This window comes from Mytilus galloprovincialis, chromosome 1 (genome assembly GCF_965363235.1).
Source record: "Mytilus galloprovincialis chromosome 1, xbMytGall1.hap1.1, whole genome shotgun sequence".
Lineage (NCBI taxonomy): Eukaryota > Metazoa > Mollusca > Bivalvia > Mytilida > Mytilidae > Mytilus > Mytilus galloprovincialis.
Window position 1 is genome coordinate 112,972,010 of NC_134838.1, and position 24,733 is coordinate 112,996,742.

General features: G+C 31.5%; 1 protein-coding gene across 1 annotated transcript in view; it reads left to right on the top strand.

Moving 5' to 3' along the window:
• Nucleotides 1–24,733, top strand: part of LOC143065269 (uncharacterized) — a 104,814-nt gene that overhangs the window by 10,999 nt on the left and 69,082 nt on the right. Inside the window, exons 5-11 of the mRNA XM_076238780.1 lie at nucleotides 1,892–2,020; nucleotides 8,730–8,864; nucleotides 11,008–11,238; nucleotides 11,855–11,986; nucleotides 13,495–13,623; nucleotides 14,414–14,552; nucleotides 20,250–20,302. Of these exons, the coding sequence (XP_076094895.1) occupies nucleotides 1,892–2,020; nucleotides 8,730–8,864; nucleotides 11,008–11,238; nucleotides 11,855–11,986; nucleotides 13,495–13,623; nucleotides 14,414–14,552; nucleotides 20,250–20,302 (948 nt within the window). The remainder of the gene's footprint in view (nucleotides 1–1,891; nucleotides 2,021–8,729; nucleotides 8,865–11,007; nucleotides 11,239–11,854; nucleotides 11,987–13,494; nucleotides 13,624–14,413; nucleotides 14,553–20,249; nucleotides 20,303–24,733) is intronic.

Sequence of the window (24,733 nt, forward strand, 5' to 3'; positions counted from 1 at the left end):
ACCGCCTTTTTGTTGGAATCGATTACAAGGCTAGCAAATAACTGTTTGTTTTGGATAAAAACTGCTCAGATTTGAAATTTGAAGTGTTTACATAACCAAACAATAATTTCCATTACAAAAAAATAGTTCAAATAGTTTTGTTATACGCATAAGATAGGCGAAAGATACCAGAGGGACATTCAGACTCATAATTCGAAAATCAACTGACAACGCCATGGTTACAAAAGAAAATGACCAAAAGACAACAATAGTTCACAAAACACAACATAGAAAGACTGAGAAACATGAACCCCAACTAAAGCTTTGATGATCTCAGGTGATCAGGAAGGGTAAGTACATATGTCGTGTTGCTCATGTTAGTACATACCCAGTTATAAGTCTAATTCGATAGGTCACATTCGTGAAAAAAGGGACATGATTTTAGTTTCGACAGTAAGAACATATTCGTTATCATCTTTGATACAAATGTTCCATAACGGTCAACCAACTCGTGATGGCGTCCGTAAAATGAACGACTTATTTTAACTCTACCATTTGGAACACTTGGTTTAATAGCTTCCTTGTGAGCATCAACACTCATTCAAGAAAATTTTTGATAGAAAATACGAGCCTGGGGATATCGTTTCAATTGAAAGATATATACTTCCTTTTTAGGCGCTGCTGGACTACATAGAAATGAAAACTTCAAAAATTCGAAAGCTAACATCGTCTCTTTTTTCAAAAAAATTGCTTCCAACCGACCCTCATTGTCAATTTTTAAATATAAGTCAAGATATGAGGCAAACTTCACGATTTCTGTTGTATCCTGTATCTCAAGTTCGATGGGATAAATGCGTTCAACAGTCACCAAATTTTGAATGAGAGAATATCATCTATAAAGCTAGAAATTAATTAACAAGATACTGCTTACTTCATATCTTTCTCCTTCAGACGTTTGAATATGAATAATGGAACAAGTCGGCAAGTATAAGGTTAAGAAAGTTCCCCTGAAAGTTTCGAGTGTTTGTTTAATTACTCGCTCTCCATACCTTACAGATGGGTAAATTGAAAAAGCCAAGACATTTGTTTTTTTTATATTTTTGGTTCCCATTAGTAAGAGGTGTAAAATCATTCGTAGACGACCTAGCTCTCTGTCGGGGTGTCGAACTTAGTAGAGCAGCCACTAATCATTAACAATTATTTGTTTATTGACCTGTTATTTTAAATTTGTTCAATGAAAATATTGTATTTCTAATAACCTTTGAGAGCACAAGTGTTTACATTCTTTCATCACGGGTTTCCCTTCGCACTCGCACCATGCAGTATGCTCTAGTTTTAATGAGATGTCTCATAGTTAAGGTTACTGTTTATAGGAAAATACCGACGAATTAGTGTCTAGGAAGTCAATAATTCGTAATCTTTTAAAGTAAAACTTCGCTATTTAAGTTTATAAAAATTACAAAAATACTGAACTCCGAAGAAAATTCAAACTGGAAATTTCCAAATCAAATGGCAAAATCAAAAGCTTAAACACATCAAACAAATAAACACGTTCAGCTTTGTTTTTTTTTTTAATTAGAAGTTCCATATGACTTTGATTGTAAGAATCATTCTTAAGTTTATCTAAAAATTAAAAAAAAGATGTTAGTATTAGATATTCAATCTAATGTTGAAGACAAAGAGTATAATGAATGATAAAAAAAGGATGCCCAAATTGGGGAACTTCTATGTTTTTATAACAAATTATGTGTAATTACCTGTATTTTTAAAACTATGCTCCTGTAACATTCTTTCGATTCAGTTTTCTAATGAACTTATAATTAGAAAACTTAATTACCTTGACTTACTTTTCAATTCCATTCGTGATTTTCTTCTTAGTTAACTTGAGGTATTTTGTTATTTTTCTTTTCAGAATGTCAAATTGGTAGATTTGGAAACAATTGTGAACAGATTTGTCATTGTAAGACGCCTATCTGTACTGATATATCTAAAAAATGTAAAAATGGATGTTCAGAAGGTTGGAAAGGAGACAACTGTGATGGTAATTAGACATGTAGCACACTCTGCAATTTCGCAAGCATTTTATCAACAAATATATGACACTTATTGTAAAATAATTAGTGAATACTATAGGGAATTAAAACTGGTTTTGCATCAAACATAGAGAAGCTCAAAAGTCCATTAAAGTTGCTTATTTGGAAGCATTTTAAGATACATCAATCTTTAAAAGAATATCACTAAATTTTTATATTTCATACTAGTAACAAACAAAACGAAACGTAGGTAAATTTCAAATTACCATTCACTTTCGATGAATAAGTACTTTTTAATTACCTAAATCATTAATATTGATTTTGTCATCAGTAGATTAAAAGCAAACTGAATAGTATTGTTATAAAAATATGCACTTTTGTTGATCTACAATCGGTTGATTCCTGAATCTTGGTATTGCACAAGGTCATGTTGTCCTGTGACTGTTTCTGCCGTCTTTACACTAAATCCATTGGATTTTGGATGTGTACCAATTAATAATTTAGTCTTAGATGTATGACTTTTTTATTAATTGGTATTGGCTTTGAAATATCTGTCAGTAGCTGTGAGTACTCACAAATTTGTACTTAGCGTTTTGTTATTGTTCTAATGTACAAGTTCCTGGCCACGTTCACTCTATATTTTTGTTATATGCATTTCTATTTGTATCCCTCTGAGATGAATTAACCACTTTTCAATTGATTTTGATAGTTTGTTCTTATGTTTTACTGTTACAATACTTATCAAAGGTATCAGGATAACAATTTAGTACGCCAGACGCGCGTCTCGTCTACATACGCTCAGATCAAAATAGTTATAAAGCCAAACAAGTCCAAATTTAAGAGCATTGAGAACCCAAAATTCAAAAAAATTGTACCAAATACGGCTAAGGTTATCTATTCCTGGGATAAGAAAATTCTTAGTTTTTCGAAAAATTCAAATTTTGTAACAGACAATTTTTAAACAAATGACCATATAATTGATATTCCTGTCAACACCGAAATGCTGACTACTGGGCAGGTGATACCCTCGTGATGTCCCAGGTTAGGGACGGTTGGGATTTTGCTAACAAGTTTTACCCCGATACATTATGTGTGTATGTGCCTGTCCCAAGTCGGGAGCCTGTAATTCAGTGGTTGTCGTTCGTTGCTGTGTTACATATTTGGTTTTTGTTCTTTTTGTACATTATTTAGGACGTTAGTTTTCTCGTTTGAACTGTTTTATATTTGTTATTTTTGGGCTGTTATAGCTGACTATGCGTAATGGGCTCTGTTAAAGACCGTACATTGACTTATAACTGTTGATTCCTGTGTCATTTGGTTTCTTGTGGCAATCTTCTCATTTTATATGTACAATATGATTATAGTATGTCTAAATATATTGCAAACAGAAACCTTTGAATCGACATAATAGTGTGAAATGTCTCTCAATGGCCACTCACTGAGTAAGCAACACATATGAGTCGATGTTTTGACCTACAAAATAGTGTTTCAATTTATCACGTTAAATATAAAAAATTCTATTTCAGTTTCAATGCCTTGAATCTTTGAGATATTTGGATTATAACACTTTTGAAAAGAGATGCAAGTAATTTGAACTACCTTTTTCGAGTTTTTTCATATGCTTTTTGTACTTATGTTAGTTGAATGGGGATTTTTTTAATTGCAAAATGTTGTAAAAGTATGTGACTTCAAAAAATCCCACACTTATATGTTTTACAAGGCACTTGTATTGAAGAACTTTACCCGTATCTTGTTTGTCACATGTGTTTTATCGTGTTACTCGGAATTCTCAAGTGTATACGTTGAATAAAAAATATGAAATACAAAACGAGGCGAGATGCAAGAGCTGCTTCAACAGTACTTGTTAGATATATTTATAAACTAGGAAAACCAGTAAAAATATCGACAAATATTGTATTTGTTTTTAAAAATAAATCATCTTGAAATATATGATAATATATTAAAAATATGTATTTTGCTTATGAAACTAGAACCGGTATCTATTCCTCGCCTAGGATTAATTGCATTTGCCAATTCTCCAAAATATTGGCATGACTGTATAAACAAGCTAGCTATAAAACCAGGTTTATATACGACCCATCATTTTTTTTTTCGGGAATGCCAGTACCAAGATTGATAGTGTTTGATTTTGTCGAATTTTATGGAGTTTCCAATTTCGGATTTGCCTTGGTTTTCGGTATTTATAATAAGTTTCTAATAAAAAGGTATTTAATTTAGCTCATAAAAGTTTGTTTTGCGATAATAACATTGCAGTGTTAATTAAATAAGTATTTTGATATTAATAGTTATCAAAGGTACCAGGCCTGTAATTTGATACATGAGACGCGCGTTTCGTCTTCTCATCAGTGACGCTCAGATCAAAATAGTTAGAAAGTCAAACAAGTTTAAAGTTGAAAACTTGAATCGTTCTATCTTTTTAAAAAACTTTTCAAAGCTGATTAAAAATCATTTGATCTGTAATTACTTGTCCAAAGTAAGCCTTCTAACAACACGTGCTAAAATAATCTTTATACGTAAATGTTCATGGGCTCGACAATAAACCATACATCACCGAAGACTTGATCAATTTGCTGGAGTTTCTCATTTGCATATTGTTGAATATGGAAATAATATTCCAGCAGGTTGTCGGCATTCCTATGCGAACCAACAGTGCTCCTCCCGTCGACCTTTTCTTATTTTGTTAGAGTTTTTAATTTTGAAATAAACCACAGATAAAGCTTCTTCAGTCTTATTTCAAGAACTGTACCTCGAATAAGAACTACAGCAGTCAATAAAACCTAGTCATCCGATCTTTAAAATGAATGACATTGATCTTCATAAGTTGCTACTCATAAACACTTCGGTATTATTTTTTCAAATAATGGGTTATAGAATATTCATACTGAATATATAGTTAAAGGTGCATACAATAGAAGAAATATCGGTAGGAAGATGCGTTTTATACTCAATAGGTTCACATTGTATTTTTCATATATCCGACCAATATTAGAGTACGGGGTGGGATGTCATTTTGGATAACCAAACACAATACTTGATTAGTAAAGTGGAAAATGTTTAAATTGACGCTATTAGAATTGTAACGGGTGGGAATAAATTAACTTCGATACAGATGCTTTATGAGGAAACGGGTTGGGAAACACTTTTAGAACGAAGGGAAAACATAAACGCACTATGTTTTATAAAATGGTGAATAAGGAAACTCCTGATTATATATAACTTGGTACCAAATCAAATAGTTAATTTACACAACCATTTCACAAGTACAAAAATTCTTACTGAAGTGCAAGAGATTAACAAGTTAAATTGTTATTTACTGTAAATTCAGAAATTATTGCGAGGTTTTTATTATTGGGAAAAAATGCGTCAGAGTTGTAAACGCAATAATTTAAACTCGCATTTTGAAATATTTTTTCTGAATTAAACAGAATTTTTCTCAAAATCGTTAAATTAAAATCGCATTTCAGTCTTATATGACAAAATCGCAATAATAAATGCTCGCAATAATTACTGAATTTACAGTACTATTTTTTACAAAGTTCAATAGACATGTGTGTAGTATCTAAGTGTTTTTTTGTTTTACTTTTTTCTTCTTTTGTTGTATTTTCATTATTTTCAAAATATATTTGTTTTCTCCTTTCCTTTTCTGTTATTTTTGTTCCATATCATTGTAACATTGCATGCTTTATTTATATAATCGTTAACTCGAGTTGGAATATCAAGGAAACGGATTAATATAAGCTATGTACAGCTTGTTTCCGAATCCTATTATTATTGTGTATTTTGTATGATGATATTTCTGTAATGATGATGCATACATATGTTTAAACTACAGCAGTCATCCAAGTACAAGAATTTATGACAAACGAGACGATTTCAATTTTCAAATTATAAATGTTCCCATTTTAGCAGCACTATATCAATTTCACCCTTGCATAGAGTATATAACTTTCTCAACTCATACGCTTTGTACGGGCTTGTAGCAGATACTATGAATTTTTACAACGTCATCGGTGTTTGATGAACCACTTGATTAGTCAGGGTTTAATCAAAGAACGTCCTATCCTTTTATCAAAAGATTCATCAGAAAGTACAAAGACTTATAAAATTACTCAGTGACTACTTCACAAACAATACAAGATGGTCTTAAGTAAGCGATTCTTATATCCTATCCTTTTATCAAAAGATTCATTAGAAAGTACAAAGACTTATAAAATTACTCAGTGACTACTTCACAAACAATACAAGATGGTCTTAAGTAAGCGATTCTAGGTGCTTAAGTCATGTTTTTCTTTTACTTGTATTTGTTCTATTATAAAATTGGAAAAGGAAACATGTTCCGTTGTGACGTAGACTGAGATCGATATCTTCACATTTAGCTTTCTGGTAAATGGCTTTTGGTGTTCCTGGTACGAGTGTGTCCAGATGTGCAATAACGACGAATGATGTTTTTACATTTCTGTTTTAATTTTCTTTACATATGTATTTATATTTTACTTAATTTGTATTTAAGCGGGAAATGATGTTTGAATTTACTGTGTGTACTATCAACTACATTACTTTTTTGTTAGCGTTGTGATCAGATTTATTTAAATTTTAAGCCAGTTGTGTTTCAATAATCATTGATATGGTCAAAATTTAATTTTATTTAATTGTTGAAATACTTAGGCTTTTCTAACACAGGAATAGATTACCTAAACTGTATATTGGGGGAGGGGGAATTTTAGGCCCTCAATGCTCTTCACTTCCTCACTTCCTACTTTTTATGGCCTTTAACATTTTTTTATTCGAGCGTCACCGATGAGTCTTTTGAAGACGAAACGCACATCTGAAGCAAATACAAAATTACAATTCTGGTATCAAGGATGATTTAATTTACTAATTATTTATGGTTGGGTAGCACATTCATTTTGTATCAAAATAACGGAACTTTACACAAGAGGAAGATTTAGCTATCCTCGAAAAATGTATATCAGGAATATGACAGTTGTTTTCATTCGTTTCGTTGGTTAATATAGTCTAGTTTTATTTTTTCTGGTTATATGGACTTCCTCAATTAGATTTAACCTTGAAGATTGTGTTTTTTTTTTTGTTAGTATGTTTAAGGCACATGTTTTTAATTTCATTCAAAAGTTTTTCAATAGCTTTGACATTTTATTGCATATCATAATTTTGCACTAATTTTAATTACTGATATATAGTCCTTATGTTTCGTTTGAGTGAATGCAAATCTTTACTGAAACAAACGTCCAGTTAGTGAGTCTATTGCATCTTACTTCTGTATATTTTCCTATACAATAACTACATAAAAACCTCTATGTAAATCCAAATTCGACATTAAAGTAATGTCAAGTATAAATATTGGCTATGAAACAACTAACAACTTGAGATAAATTACGTGGATGTAAGCAGGTTTTTGCTTGTATATAGAGACGTGTGTCGTTTTTGCAGTTCAATTTTAATTTTACGTCACATATTTTCTATAATATTAAGGTTTGGACTTTGTGCTGGCCATTCCATACCATGAAATTGATTTTGTTCCATGTAATCTTTCACAATTTTGGCACTATGGACCGGGGCATTGTCATCTTGGTATATGTAACTGTCAGCGGTGAAATGACAAGCAATAACAGGCCAAACAAAATTGTCAACAATTTCAATATACTTTAAAGCATTTGTATTACCAGTTACAAGAGTAATAGTACCAACACCTCCATAGGTAATGCAGCCACAGATCATCAAACTCAGTCGTGACCCACGACCAGGATTTAAGCAAGGAGGAGTCCACTCCTCACTAGGTCGTCTCCAGACTAAAACACGATTATCCATTCCAATTTCTACCTTACATTCATCACTATATATGACCCTTGTCCAATAATCTTCCACAGTTTTGTGCCTGGCCAATTTTCACCATGCAAGCCTTTTTTTACATTTGTAGCACGAATTCTGATTGATTGCTTTACTAAAGCAATCAATTACAACACGTTTTTGAATCCTTCATCATACAATTTTCGCTGAACAGTACGCGTAGACACTGGTTTTTATCTAGATTCATTAAAAACAGCAGTTAGTTCATGCAGGGGACATTTACTGACAGTGGTGCAAAGTTTGCGAGTATCCCGCGGTGTTAGCAAATTTGGCTTTCCCGTTCTCTCCTTGTTTTCCGAACTCCTCTGACCTTTAAAACGATTTAAAACCCCATAAATTATTGGAAGTGGATGTCTCGTTTGTCGTGCGATGTCAGGTCCTTTCATACCAGCCTTATGTGGTGTTGCAATGGCATTTTTCTCAGACAATGACAGTTCCTTGCGTTTTGGGGCCATTCTCAAAACTATACGAAATGAAAACAAAGCAGACGATTGACCTACCTCAAAACTTTCATATTGTGCAAAAAGAAAGATAACTCCAACTTATTTACAGAGAAAACGGCTTTAGAAGTTGTCACTTCCAACCCGCATTTGACATGACGTCGTTACATTATCTTCATTTTTGGCACAGTAGTATCATTAATTCTTGCTGGCCTATAAACTCTGACTCACTGACACTGCAATATTAGGTATATGTACCATTGTTTGTCATTTTTGTCAGTTGTTTACCACTCGTTTGATGTGTTTCAGGTTTTGATTTTGCAAGTTAGGGACTTTCTGTTCGATGTTGTTATTGTTATTTTACATTTTTACAATACCGGATTTTTTGTAGAATGTACGCCTCATAGGTTTGGTCAAAATTGTGAAAAATCTTGCCATTGCCTGCTTGGAGGATGTGATAATAAAACTGGGGTCTGTTTCAAATCAGGGTGTTTACAGGGATGGAATGGTGAAAGTTGTAATTATAGTAAGTGTTAGTTCATAAGTTATAATAGTTATTTTTGATTGCAAAAGAGGGACGAAAGATACCAAAGGGACAGTCAAACTCATAAATCTAAAACAAACTGACAACGCCATGGCTAAAAATATAAAAGACAAACAGAAAAACAATAGTACACATGACACAACATAGAAAACTAAAGAATAAACAACACGAACCCCAATTGTCATATATCTTATCTGCAGAACAACAAAAAAAAGGACGGAATCAATAATTTCACACAAGGAGAATTTCAAAAAGTCTTTAAACATATAGTATTCTATCCCCATATCACAAACTTTTGTATTTACATTGTGGTTTTAAAACCTTACAGAAAATATGGCGACTTCCTTTATTTGTGCGAATAAAATGTCCATGGAATAGTTTTTAATTCTTTTCATTGGATAAGGGACATGAACAAACCAATACATATATATATTTCACAAATTTCAGAAAACAAAGTGTCAATGAAACAGACATTAGGTTGTTAGAAAGATTGAATTGGCAACTAAACCACTCAAGAGTATGATATCAGTACTCATGGTATTGTGGTATCATGAATGGCATGAATACTAATGATTTGCGATGAATATTGGCAAAAGATCGAACATTCATATAACACACATTTTGATAGATTACAGATCGCAAGTTTAATGTTATACGTTACATTAAGTAAAACAAGGTGGTTTGTATTATCATCAGATCATAATCTTCCCTCAAACAAAAAGACTGCCGTTAGAGAAATATGTTAATTGTCCTTGATTTAATGACTTTCAATTTCCAAATCTTCATTTGCTCTTACATCATAATAAGAAGTCACAGCTTTAAAAAAAAATATGCTTTTATCGTTTTCTGCTTTACAAATTGCATAATCGTATTACATCTCAATCATATTGAACGCACAGCGAACCGATGTTGAAGCAAATGTCTAAAATTAAAAAAAGAATTAAAGTTCCAGAAGCAAAAGGATTTCTTTTTTCAACAACAGAATTAAATAGTTATTTCAATTATTGGCTTTTTACAATATCATTCATGAGTCCAAGCTCCTCTTGATGTTCCCTGTTACATTCCACTAATCTCTCGAGGAAGTAATTAGTTGTAAAATCCATAATTACATCACATATAAATTAAATGATATCACTCACAATGCTTATTCATATGTTTTCTAGTACCTTTTGATAACTATTATTTGTGTGTTTCTCTGTCCTGTATGTTCTCCCATTTATTTGTATTGTAGTCCTGTCATGTTATGTTGTCAATTTAATGATAAATTTAACATTGTCATAAAAGCGGAAGGTTTGGTTAGCAAAAAAAAACCAGGTTCAATCTACCATTTTCTATCTTAAAACGCCTGTACCAAGTCAGGAAAATAGCCATTATTATATTATTGTTCGTTTCTGTGTGTATTGCATTTTAGTGTTGTGTTTGTGTTATGTCGTTGTTCCCCTCCCCCGGGTTGGTATTTTCTCAATCGATTTATAAATTTGGAAAAACGTTATACTACTGTTGCCTTTATATCTAATGGTTGCCAAAACATTATTTTTAATTGTCAAACAAACATGTTTGTTGTACTCTTCTATTGAACTCCTTAAGAAAAATGAGAGAACATTGACATTTTTTTGTCTTTTGATTAGATATAGAATCGGCTTTGTAAATTGAAAAACCAACAATTGATAAAAAATTTAAAAAATCAATTCTTCTATGCAAACATTTTTATATCCAAATATCAAATGTCTTGATTTTAACATAAAAGTTAATTTAATCTTCTTTACAACTTCATTTATTTTATTCTAAAAATTTTCTAAATACGTAAACAGTATAAAGAAATGCTCATTATCTTCTTCTTGTGTACAGAAATTACAAAAAATAGTGCTACAAAATTATGTTTTAGATTTGAAGAAATAATATGATGAGTTGATTATGCTAAAATGTCCAAACCTTTTGCAGCTAAAAAAATATTTTCACTAAGTATGTCATAAGTGATTAATTCGTGACGTCATAATGTAGGAGACATTTCGTTAAATTTAAACTAAGGCTCTTGAACACGACAAAACAAATCAATACTAGAAAATACTGTACCGGCAGTAGCGTACACAAAACAAGGTAAAATTTAAAAAAAACTTTCTTTCAGCTTACGATTGTAAATTTGGAGAAGGAGACATAAATTACCGCGGAAATATAAGTGTAAGTGAAAGTGGATTTCCATGTCTGTTTTGGAACGATACCACATATCATAAGTACTATCCTATGCAGCACAACTATTGTCGGACACTATCTGACGACGATGGAGGAATACCCTGGTGTTATATTAATCAAGAGAAAATTGGTCGCTATTGGGATTACTGTGATATTCCGATATGTGGTAAGATTAAGTATATAACTTTTATTTGATTTTACATATCCTTCACATGATCATTCTGATTGGTATTATATAGAAATATAAATATTTGGTAACACAAAACGAATCGAAATAGTCTCAATAACCCAATAAAAGGGTCAAACTCTGTGAAAATCATTCCCACAGAGCTATAAATACTACACAAAAACATGTTCATGAAACCAAGCATAACTGCTCTCTAACATCATTCAGATAGTTGAATCATATCTTTTATGTCTAGCTTACAGGTTTACACATGCTGAAGCCAATTGAACAAAATACTCCAATGACCTGTTTTTATGAATATTGAGCCAAAATGTCACTTTCATAAGATTCGGTCTTCAAAGACATAGTTAAGAAGATTCCTTTCATCAAAACCTTAAATTAATTTGATGATTCGAAACATCTATAATTTTGACCATTTTTTGGAGGAAGACTTAAAACTGTATCATATATAAAATCATATCGCAATAATTTTGCCATATTCCAGTTAAACATGTATTTTGGAATACACATACAAGAAGACATGAGCACTCTAATTACATGTTATGTTTAATATGTCAGTGAAATACATTAAACTGTTATTTGTAACATTTTTAAGTGTGTGAACCCGGAAGATTTGGAGCAAACTGTCAAACGCGCTGTCACTGTAAGACATCTGGCTGCCGTATTGCAGATGGTCTCTGCAATGAGCCGGGATGTGTAGATGGTTGGTCTGGTGATAGTTGTGATGGTATGTATTTATTAAGCTTTAATGAGATCATTGAAGATTAAGAGAACCTGGTACCTTTGGTAACTATTTTACACCACTGGGTCGATACAACTGCTGGTGGACGTTTCGTCCCCGAGGGTATCACCTGGTATTAAAGAGATAATAAAGAAGTCATTATTTGTGACATACATGTAAATTGACTTCATGTCACATATTGTGTTTTGTTAAAGAAATTTGTCCGATTTGTGGGACTTGTTTTTGCAATGACTTTAAGCTTTAAATAGATATAAAGAGGATGTGGTGTGAGTGCCAATGAGACAACTCTCCATCCAAATAACAATTTAAAAAATGTAAACCATTATAGGTCAATGTACGGCCTTCATCACGGAGCCTTTGCTCACAGCGAACAACAAGCTATAAAGGGCCCCAAAATTACTAGTGTAAAACCATTCAAACGGAAAAACCAACGGTCTAATCTATATAAAATTTACAAAAAACCGAGAAACGAGAAACACGTATAAATTACATAAACAAACGACAACTACTGTTCATCCGATTTCTGACTTAGGACAGGTGCAAACATTTGCAGCGGGATTAAACGTGTTAATGGATCCAAACCTTTTCCCTTTTCTGACAAAATAGCATAACATCACAACATAGAAAAACACACGATAAAATATCAATTGGCAGGCTTAACTCAATCAAAAAACGTACATTAATACACTATAAACGAATAAATTCGATCTGCGATATCTGAATGCAAATGTTAATAAAATATTAGGGACAAATATTCAAGGCCAAAAAGCAAACAAACAAGTTCAAACAAATCCATGTCAAGACACCACTGCGAAATATTTAACCTTTCGAAAATATTCACTTTAGAAAAAAAACGGTTTTATACAGTAGTAAGAAGAAGTGATATTCCAAATAATCAAAGCTGGTATATAGACAAGATCCATTTACATATAAAATAACAAAAAAATATTATAAACATTATCAACAGGTCGAATTAACAATAAAATACGATTTGAGAGTACTCGCAGTTACTGACAGCTAGTTAAAAGCCAAAAACAATTAATAATAAAAAAAAATCATGCATCAAAGACTAAAATCAACTAAAACACAAGCCAGGGATTTATTATTTTAACGTCATGAACAGTCAGCGAAGACATGACTTGTGCAATGCCAACAATAAATGTATCGAAAGGTAGTAGGATGGTGAGGAGCGACTTCTATAGAGATAAAAATTAACGCTTATATAGATAAAGTACCTTAGATTTGAAGTCCGAAAAAAGCACATGATATGTCCCATATGTGTTATTATATTTTTGCTAAGTCATCAAATGTATCCATAAGGTAGAATAATTATTGAAGCTAGCTGAGAACTGTGATGTTGAATACAGTATATAAAATATCATACTATCTTTATAATTGTACTGTAGTTCTATATTTGTTTAACATGTTCATGTTGAACTGTTTTCTATAAACCTTAATAGTTTGAAAACGAATTCTTGCGATTTACTTTTCAGAATGTCAAATTGGTAGATTTGGAAACAATTGTGAACAGATTTGTTATTGTAATACTTCTGCCTGTACTGATATATCTAGTAAATGTAAAGATGGATGTTCAGGAGGTTGGAAAGGAGACAACTGTGATGGTAACTACAACTTATTAATCTTGAAGTTCTGCAGAAATTTATTACAAATGAACACAGGAGTAAAAAACTAATTTACGAATAGTATTGCTTGTTGTGTTTCTAATGAGTAAATATCTAGTTTTTCGTCCACTGAGTCCTTGTTCCATTTTTATTTGATAAATAAAAGAATAAGTGCTCAGTACGTTGGAATTTCTTATCTACGTTTCTCCTTGTCGACCTCTTCTTTGTGTATATGAGTGGAATGCCTTCAGTTGTTTGTTAAAAACAAGAAAACCAAGGATGCTTGATCATTTCACATACTGATAATGTGCTTCGTGTTGCTTATTCTTTAGTTTTCTATGTTGTGTCATGTGAACTATTGTTTGTTTGTTTGTATTTTTCTTTTTTAGCCATGGCGTTGTCAGTTTATTTTCGATTTATAAGTTTGACTGTCCCTCTGGTATCTTTCGTCCGTCTTTTATAGTTGTTGATTGATAATGTAACCTTTGTGTTTGGTCAATACAGTTCGTCCTCATTCAATATGCTTCTATTAGGTCGATACAAATAAAACTTTATTGTATAATAACCAAACTGGATTCGTACACTTCCAAATATTCATGAGCTAATTGTCAGGATTATTTGAACCAACACACAATTTCTATATATTATCAAATGGATACAATGCAAGAGCAAGGTAACTGGAAGTACTCAGAAATAATTTTGGGCCGCGAAAACTGATATTGACACGAGGATCAACATGTGTGTGTACTGTGTGAAATTCACTTTTGGTATCATTCCTTAATATTTTAAGGCTTAGAAAAATCAGAATCTCAAACAACTACTATAGAAAGAGATGGAATTCTGATGTCTTATGGATTATTTGGAGGAGTTTTAACAACAATAAATGTAATATCTGCTGGTGTGTATATCGGAGCGTGCTTCTATCACAGGTAAATGTAGTATAAAATACATCGAAATTGCATTCAACTGATAAATTCAACAACACTTACCGTTATCTTGAGGATATTTTTTCGTTAAATAATCAAGAATTTTCTAAATATACTGCCACAATTTACCAAAAGAAACTTACTTTCAATAAATCAAATTTAAACGTTAATAACTGTCATTTCATAGATTTAGATATTTCGGTATTAAACGGGAAATTCCAAACTAACATTTACGACTAAAGGGACGATTTTTGTTCCCTATTTTTACGTTTATCTTATGGTGTTTATATTTCACAACGCGATTGCTATTCTTTGGTCTGTTGGGACATCTTTGTATTACTGGTAAATTTAAATTTACCACAAATAATTTAAAATCTTTAATAAATTATTCCATAGATATTGAAATTTGGTTTGGAAGTTTGTTGAACTTGTAGAAAACTTATTTCAAACGGAATAGCACATCCTAATTTTTACGGAGATGTTGTTTAGCGTGCGCGAAAATTTAGAAACGATCTTGGTAAACTTATCGATCCTTTAAATAAACTTATTCTAAAAAAAATACCAATTCAACACTGTAATTAGATCATTAAATATTGTTTTTATTGGTATTAATTTTGATATTGTTATCAGTAAATTAAAAACAAACTAAATATTACTGTTATATACATATATACATTCATAGATCCACAGTCTGTCGATACCTGTATCTTGGCAGTCCACAATGTCATGTTTTTCTCTGACTGTTTAAGACGTCTTTACACTTATTTCATTGGATGCTTGGCGTTTACCAAATGAAAATGTAGTCTGAGAAGCATGATTTTTTTATACTTGTTAGTAGCTTTGGGTTAGCTCTTAGTAACTGCGAGTACTCTCAGATCTGCACTTTTCGTTTTGTCGTTGTGATATACAAGTACCCCGCAACGTCACCTCTGTTTTTGTTAGATGCAATTTCTATTTGTATCCATCTGATAAGTTAGGCGTTTTCAACTGGTTTTTTTTGTTGTTTTTCTTATGTTGAACTGCTACACCACTGTCCCAGGTTAGGGGATTGTTAGCATCTTGCTAACATGTTTATCCTCGTTACATTCTGTATGTATGTACCAGCCCCATGTCAGAATCCTGTAATTCAGTGGTTGTCGTTCGATAAATACTGTGTTACATATTTGTTTTTCGATCTTTTTTGGACATATATAAGGCCGTTACATTTGTAGTTTTTTCGTTTTAATTGTTTTACATTTGTCATTTCGTGGCCTTTTAAAGCTGACTATGCGGTGTGGGCTTTGTTTAATTGTTAAAGGTCGTACAATGACCTATAGTTGTAAATGTCTGTGCCATATAGTCTTTGGTGGAGATATGTCTCATTGGCAACCATACCACATCTGTTTATAAGTTTTAGTATTCGTCTATATAAAGATAGATATTATTAAAACGTTGTCAATGTAAATAGCTTGATAATAAAATTAATAGATTCTGAAATATACAGTTCCGACCTTATTTTATTAGACATTCGTGAAAATACAATATATACTTCGCAAAGTGCTAGCGGATATATATTTTATCAGGTACCCTGTCATTTACGTTTGCTGGTATTTAATAAAGTTTATAACATAGCAAATATATGTATATACTGATGGAAACGTTTATACATTTAATAAAACAAAGTTTGGGAAAATATCTTCATACGCTTTAAAACTTCATAGTTATCTGAATTATATAGGATTGCAAAGAAATATTTACTACTGTATTACAAAATCATTATTTCACAATAAGCAGGTTATTTATACAATAAGTAAACTTAAAGTTTTAAACACTTTATTGGAGAGTTTTGCCCATAAACTATCAGTATATGACCGCCACTGACATGATTTGTTTATAAAATAGAAGTCATATTACACGAGTATCTTTTTTTAAATTTTACTGTTAATGAACCAATGCATGCATATGTACTGAACTAAGTCTTGCATGTAATTTTTTTTATATTGATCACAAATCTATAACTTATTATAAACAAATGTAATTCCATTCAGTGTTTGATCGCCAGCTAATGAACGTTCGAGATTGTTGCCAAGGTTTACCGTATCGTGACATTGATAAACAAAACAAATACAGAACACATGTAAAACGTATTATGTTTTCCATGCGATCCCATTTTTCAATTAAACTACCCCTTGACAGTTGTTTATTGATTTGTTGTATCAATTTTGATTTCTATTTACCTTTAATACCTTGTATATCCTATTTCCTAAATCCGCTTTACCGATGATACACGGTGTTTATAAGCACGTGTTTTTCATTTAATTGTCGTTGTGAATATTACTTTTGCAGTTTATTCTGTTCTTTTGGTGGTATCCATTTGCCAACCCTTATGTGTTAATGCTCTAATACAATTTTTGTAACCTGTCTTTCATTTTTGCTAATATGCTTTTTATGCCCTTTGTGTTCTTTCTTATATATGACGTGGCTCTTTATCTATACATTCCTTCATTGTGTTATTGTTTTATTAAAATTCGGTATTATTGTCTTTTATTTTTGCTATTGTGCTTTGTCTCAGTTTCTTTCTTCCATGTGATGTGACTCTGTACATCCCGTCATTGTGTTACTATGTCTTGGTAAATGTTTGTTTATATATCTGTTTGTTTTTATAAGGATAAAGATAATGACTACTGTACTCTTATTTTTTTTTCTTCATTTTTACCTGTTTTGTATGACCGTCTGTACCCACATCGATTACAATATATTAGAATTTTTTATACGACTGCATTATATATACAAGTGATAGGGTAAACTAACTAATAAAACAGGTTAAATCCAAGATTACACTAATACCCTGACAGTGTCCTGTCGGAAATGAAAATGCTAAATACTTTTTTTATATTGGAAGGATTTACTTGAAATTTAGAATCAAGCAAGATGGCATCTTATCTTTGATAAATAAAATTTTTAAAATTTTTAAAATATTTATAAGAGTTAGAAAACATGATATGACCAACTTGACTTTGAAACTACTAATGTCCTGACCGGTATGAAACGGATAAAAGATGTTTGTTATTGACAGGATAGACTTAAAATTTAATACCAAGAAAGATTAAAACATTTAATACAAAAATATAATTTTTTTTTTCTTTCAAGAGTTAGAAAACCTAACCTGACTAACTACGTCTTTTCCGAGACTTATGTCCTGACCGTTGTAAAATGCTTATAGGTTTTTGTATTCTTTAAAGGATCAATTTCAAATTTGATATCAAGGAAGATTATAATACTTAATATAGAGATACAAGAAAAAGATTTTAACAAAATAATTTAAAGAGTTAGAAAACTTGACCTGACCAATTAATGTCCTGACCGATTCAGTAAATGTAAATAACTTTTTTATTATTGAAAAACAATTACTTAAGTTCCCTACCAAGGAAGATGATAGCATTAGATATAGGCATTTATGAGAAAAAAATGTTTGTTAATTTTTGAAATGTTAGAAAAATTGACCTGACCAACTTGATCTTTGTCATGATGAATGTCCTGACCTTTATAAAAATGTCAATAACCTTTTTGTTATTTAATGGGATATTACCAAGTTTGGTATCAGGGAAGACTACAACACTTAGTATAAAAATGTAAAATATAAATATTTTAAACTTGAAAGAACTTGAATGCACTTTTCATAATTCATAATATATTTGCAGAAGAAAGCCAAAAGACAGTGACATAATAAAATTATGTTTACTATACGTTTTTATATTTCTATGTGATTCTTACATAATTCTGCTTTGAATGCTTGTGAAAACATTATCTTGAAATCAAAGAAGCCCATTTCCTGTTCCTATTTATGTAATTTGACATGTTTAATCCCTCATTAACTAAAAACACAAATATTGAGTGAAAAAAACAAGAAAAATATAGGTAAGCAAACACTCCAGTTTGGGGGTGTTAATTTTAATCAATATAGGTGTGATTAAATTTTAATTGTTCATGTCACTGTCTTTTGACTTTATTGCATTCTTCACATCTTTATCCTTTCATTATTAAATGTAGTAAAAGTGCATTCACTTAGTATCTAAATCATCTCTATTCACATATCTCTTTTCTGTTATCTAACTTGGTTATATCCCTTTAAATAACAAAAAAATTATTGGCAATTGTATGACAGTTAAGACATTCATCATGATAAAGATCAAGTTGGTCAGGTCAGTTTTTCTAACATTTCAAAAATTAACAAACAGTGGGTTTTTTTTCATAAATTCTTATAAAGGCCAAATAAAGTAAGAAATTGAAGATCATTGAGGATCAATAATTCATAAAAGTTTTGCCAAATACAGCTAAGGTACTCTTATCCTGAGGTAGAAAAGCCTTAGTTTTTTAAACAAAACTTTAAAGTTTTGTTAACAGTCAATTTATAATTATGAACATATCATTGATAACTCAAGTCAACACGGAAGTGCTGACTACTTTGAAATTTTTAATTTTCCTTGGTAAGGAACTTTAATAAAGTCAATTCTTTCAATAACAAAAAAGTTATTAACATGTTCTACATCGGTCAGGACCTTAGTCAGGGCAGAGTCGACGACGTTGGTCAGCTCAAGTTTTCTGAAACTTAAAATTAGTTTATTGAATATTTTTTCTTATATCTCTATATTCAAAGTTTGAATCTTCCTTGAAATAAAATTTGAAGTCGATTCTTCAAAGAATAAAAAGGCTATTAGCATTTTACATCGGTCAGGACATTTGTCACGGGATGACGTAGTTGGTCAGGTCAAGTTTTCTAACTCTTAAAAATATTTTTTTTCCTTTTTCTTCTTATATTTTTGTATAAAATATTTTAATCTACCCTGTCAATAACAAAACATTTTTTAGCCGTTTCATTTCGGTCAGGTTATTAGTAGTTTCAAAGTCAAATTGGTCAGGTCAAGTTTTCTAACTCTTATAAATATCTTTTTTATTTTTTTTTTATTTCATTTATTAAAAATAAGTTCTCATGTTGCTTAGTTCCAAATTTCAAGTTATTCCTTCCAATGATAAAAAAGTAATAAGCATTTTCATTTCCGTCAGGACATTATCAGGACATTGTCAGGACATTAGTGTAACCCTTAAATCCACAATTTTTTACATAAGAAAAGGTCTGTACTAAGTCAGGAATATGACAGTTGAGCTTTTGATTTTGCCATTTGATTAGGGACTTTCTGTTTGAATTTTCCTCGGAGTTCATTTATTTAGTGATTTAACTTTTGACATCACGGTTTCCACTTCGTGTTTGCGCTGTGTTGTGGCCGAAGTTATAGCAAGAAATCTTGTAGTTATGAACACTGCATACAGGAAAATATATGTAAATTAGTGTCTTGGAAGTCAATAGTTTAATATTGGTACTTTATGACGATATTGATAATAAAAAAAAGGATCGTCTTTGATGAAGCATCCACGATCACTTTTTTTTTTTAGAGTAAAGTGTAGCCATTCAAGTATATGAAACATTCTTTTTTCAATTTTAAAGCGTCATTTTACTTTTAACTCTGAATTAGCGAATTTTTCAATTTTATTCATACAATTAGAAGATATAATGTATATTCCTTTTCAACAAAAAGGATGTAAGCCATTAAAAAATTTGTACGAATACCAGTGAATAACAATTATTTTATCGATTTTTATGTGACAGTCAGCCAGTTACATACTTAGAATAATCCTCGTTTTATTTGTTTTTTACATTGAAAGGAGAAGAATCAGAAAACACATTGCAATATATGAGGATCTACAGCTTAAATCTGGTACGTTTTTAGATGCTACATTTTTGTAATACAGTAATTTGTGTGAAAGGGGGAATGTAACTAAATGTCTTAAATATGAACAAGTATCACAAGGAGCGACATTATTGTCTGTATATTAGGAATTGCTTAACTTTCATCACGTAAGTTTTAATGACATCCTGTGATTTCCCTATAGAAGCCTTCGGTCCAGTTTTGTTTGGCGTTTTGCCAATTGATAATACAAGTCCATTAAGATTGGAGTCTAGTGCACATGTTACATGGGGGTTAAAGTGCCCAACCTCGGTGTTGACAGGATAGTGATACAGTAGTAAGCTATGAAGACCACTCGGTCATCGAATTGCCCACTTCCTTTGAACTCGTGTGGAAAGTTGTCTTATTTGCACATCGCCTTTATTCATACTGATGGCTAATTAATGTAGATAGTAATCTCAGTAATATTGCTTTATCATTTACAAAATTGAATGTCTTACAAACTCCACTGCTTGTATATTAATTGGAGAGAAATATGTGTTAAATCGAGAGAAAAAAAAACCTAATGATTTAGAAAGCCAACTGCAGTATACGTTGACATTCTGATTTCCAAGAATGTGTACAGAAGCACGCAGCGTGAGCTGCCTCGTTTTGTCATACAAAACATTCTAACACTTTTGGAAACAGTTAACGTACAGTCATCTATAGCTGAGATCTCATGTTAATACAACAGAAAATATATACGTGATAGAAAGGAAAAGAGTTTGAATATCATTTTTTTAACATCAAATCAATTTTAATACTAATATTTTTTGACAGTTATTTTAAAATCCCTTACTTTACAAATGTATTACAAAACACCAAGGCTTTTCCCGCAAATTTAGTAACTTTAAACTTTTTTATCTCCTTTGTAGCAAAAGCTTTAATCAAGGTTAACCCATTTGTATTTAAATGTTAAACACGCTGACCAGATCTCATTTCTATTGAATTCAATGTACAGAACTAGCCATTTTTTTTAAAATGCTTTTTACTTTAAAAAATAATTTAAACAATGCCTTGGTGTCATCTAAGTTGTCTCCCCTTATATGATAACGTAGAAAACAACGATTCATGGGAAATGCCTGTACCAAGTCAGGAATATGACAGTTGTTATCCATTCATTTTTAATGTGTTTAAGCTTGATACTTTTCCGTTTGATCAGGGACTTTCCGTTTAAAGTGTCCTCGCAGTTCAGTGTTTTTGTGATTTTTCTTTTTTCTTTTTGTACTGTAAGGAATGCTGTAACTATGCGATACTCGTCACATGTGACGGCAGATCGTTCTGTTTTGTTTATGTACCTATCGCGAACAAAGATGATGACCTTGAGAAAGATGTAAAGATACTAAGGGTTATCGGGTTAACAAACTCATCATAGATATCAGGATTGAAGTTTTATGTTAACGCAAGACGCGCGTTTCGTCTACAAAACACTCATCAGTGACTTTCTGAAATTCTTTATTATTTCACCCCTTATTTTATTGATTTTGTATTTACATTGTGTCATAGATCAAATTTATTCGTTCAGTGCATATTCACTTCTATGTTGTGATGTTACACTATTATTATAGGTTATAGTGAATATAGGTACCTATTAAAACGTTTACACCAGCTGCGTTTGTTCGTACTAAGTCATGTGATCCATGATGTTCAGTGGTTGTTGATTGTCGTATGGTTCATAAATGTTTCTCGTTTTTATACAGATTAGCCTTTTGTTTTCATGTTTAATCGGTTTTACACCAGTCATTTTGTTTACACTTTGTAGCTTGTTGATCGATTTGTGAGAAGGCGCCGTGTTGAAGACCGTACTTTGACCTATTATGGTTAACTTTAATAAATTGTGACATGAAATGAGAGTATTTGGCACTCATTACACATCATCTTATACCTATTTGTTATACTTTAAGAACCATTGTAACCAACTGTGTTACACATTTTGTCGTCTTGTTCCATTATTCATATGAAGCGAATCACACAGGATTTTCTAACGTAGAATTAAAAAGTCTAGCATTTTCACTAAACGGCTATATAGAGGATATCCTCTAATACTGATTTGTGACTTTGTTAAATGCATTTATCCCTTTGCAAAAATAAAGAATTAAGCAGATACAGTAAAGTCTACTTTATATCTTAACTTACATCTGGAATAAGGAAAGAGGGTGGGTTTAATACAAAGCTGTATACGATATTATTCCATCTTCTCAATTGTGAACTGTCCATTCTTATGTAGAACATTTCATCAGCGACTGTATATTGAGGATATATCACCCAGTTAATATCAACTCCTGTTTTTGTATGTCCTATTATTGTTCCTTGATATAGGTTGTATTTCTGTAAATATAGACAATGCCATTCCCATTGGAACTCCCTTTGCGGCTAAAACGGTGCCACGGTGCCAAAACAATGGACTGTGCGTTATATTTTCAACATTCATACGCCCCAAACTTGTATATCACCCGACAAGAGGTGTTGTTTGAGAAACAGTTGTACTTACAAAATTAAAGTGCAATGTATAGGGATTTGCTTTTAACAAGGCTATTTAACCAAGATTTCCAAGTGGTGAAGTTAAGATCACCCCTTCGAAAATTTAACGGACACCATCACATGCTGGTTGACAGTTATGGAATATTTGTTTTCGCAGATGATGACGGATAAGTTCCAATTTTTGTAACCATAGTTCCTTCCTGGCATCCTCAAAAGTGATCTCCCGAATTAGGTTTATCACCGGGTGTGTACTTACACGATCAACACGACTGGTGCAACTTGTGGAACTGAACCAGTCTGCTCTTCTGGAACACCTGCAATCAACTGATTACGGGTTGCTCAGTTTTTTCCCTTTTGTGTGTATTGTATACTGTTGTAAATATAAAAAACGAAGACGTGGTATGATTGCCAATGAGACAACTCTCAACAAGAGACCAAAATCACATAGAAATTAACAACTATAGGTCATCTTTCGGCCTTTAAAAATGAACAAAACCCATATCGCATAGTCAGCTATAAAAGGCCCACAAATGACAATGTAAGACAATTCAAACGAGAAAAACTAACGACCTAATATATAATTATGTAAAAACAATGAATTAGTTTTTTAGGTATTTTTTTAGCCAGGGCATTGTTAATTCGTCTAATGAGTATAAATACATAAACATAAATTACGTGGATGTAAGCAACTATTGGTGACCGTTAATATTATAAAAATGGGAATCCCTAGTAGTCAGCTATATGGTGTCCCGAAATGACAAAGAAAACAAACGGATCAACTTTTCGGGTTGACCTTTCAAAAATGCCTTTTCAAAGGACAATTTATATAATATGGATCGTATGTTTTTCAATTTAGAAGATCTTCAAGAAAATAAATTATAAAAACAAGGGTGTCATATCATGTTTATAATAAGGATTCTACAGATTTGTATATATTATTTTTGTATGTAATTAATATTTATTATTTTACAATTTACAAGAGAGGCTAAATATACAAATGATACATTCATTCTCATCAGTCGAAAAATAGATAAACAACGCCATGGTAAAATTAAACGAAAAAGCAAAAAAAAAACAAACTAACAGAATACACGGCATAACAAAATATAGAAAACTAATGACTCGGTAACATTCACTCACTTAAATATGGGGGGATCTCAGTTATCTAGTAGGGAAAGCAGATTCTGCTTCCCATGTGACTCCTGTTGCGTTGCTTAAATAAATCCAAACTCTGTGATCAGTCTAATTCGGTACGTCAGATTCGGGATTGTAGTTACGATGATTGTAATATATCCATGGTCATCTGTAAAACACATATTCCATAATGATAAACCCCCATGTAATAGCCTACGTAAAGTATTTAAATGTTTGAGTTCAAAATCACCACTCCGAACTCTTGGTTTAATAGCATCCTTCTAAACAGCAACCATTCATAAGAGAAACTATGACAGGAAAAATATGCGAAGATAACATTCGTTGTTATCTCTAGAAATCAGTAGAAAACATATCGAACAAGTTAAAATATGTACAGCGTTAAAAACAGAAAAGTAACAGAAAAAAGAAAGAAAATCGTCTTTTCTGTTGTAATATTAAGAAACTAATGAAAAAAATAGCTGTTTTGCATAGCAATAACAAACAACTAGTACGTTGTTAAATGGGTATTTACAGTGTCCATAGTAATATGAATTATTTAGTATAACAATGTTGTGTTTAACAACATACATATTACATTTTCAAATTAAAACTTTTTTTAAAGTCAGAAAAATTGATTTTTGACTCACCAAGTTAAATTGACTAATACTATGGTATTAATGAATGGGTGTTTTTATAATGGCCATGTTATATGTCCAAGGTCTGTAATAATGGTCGTGGAAGTCTGTAATGGCCCGAGGCAACGCCTCACCAATATAAAGCTTTGAATATACCAAATATCCAAGATAT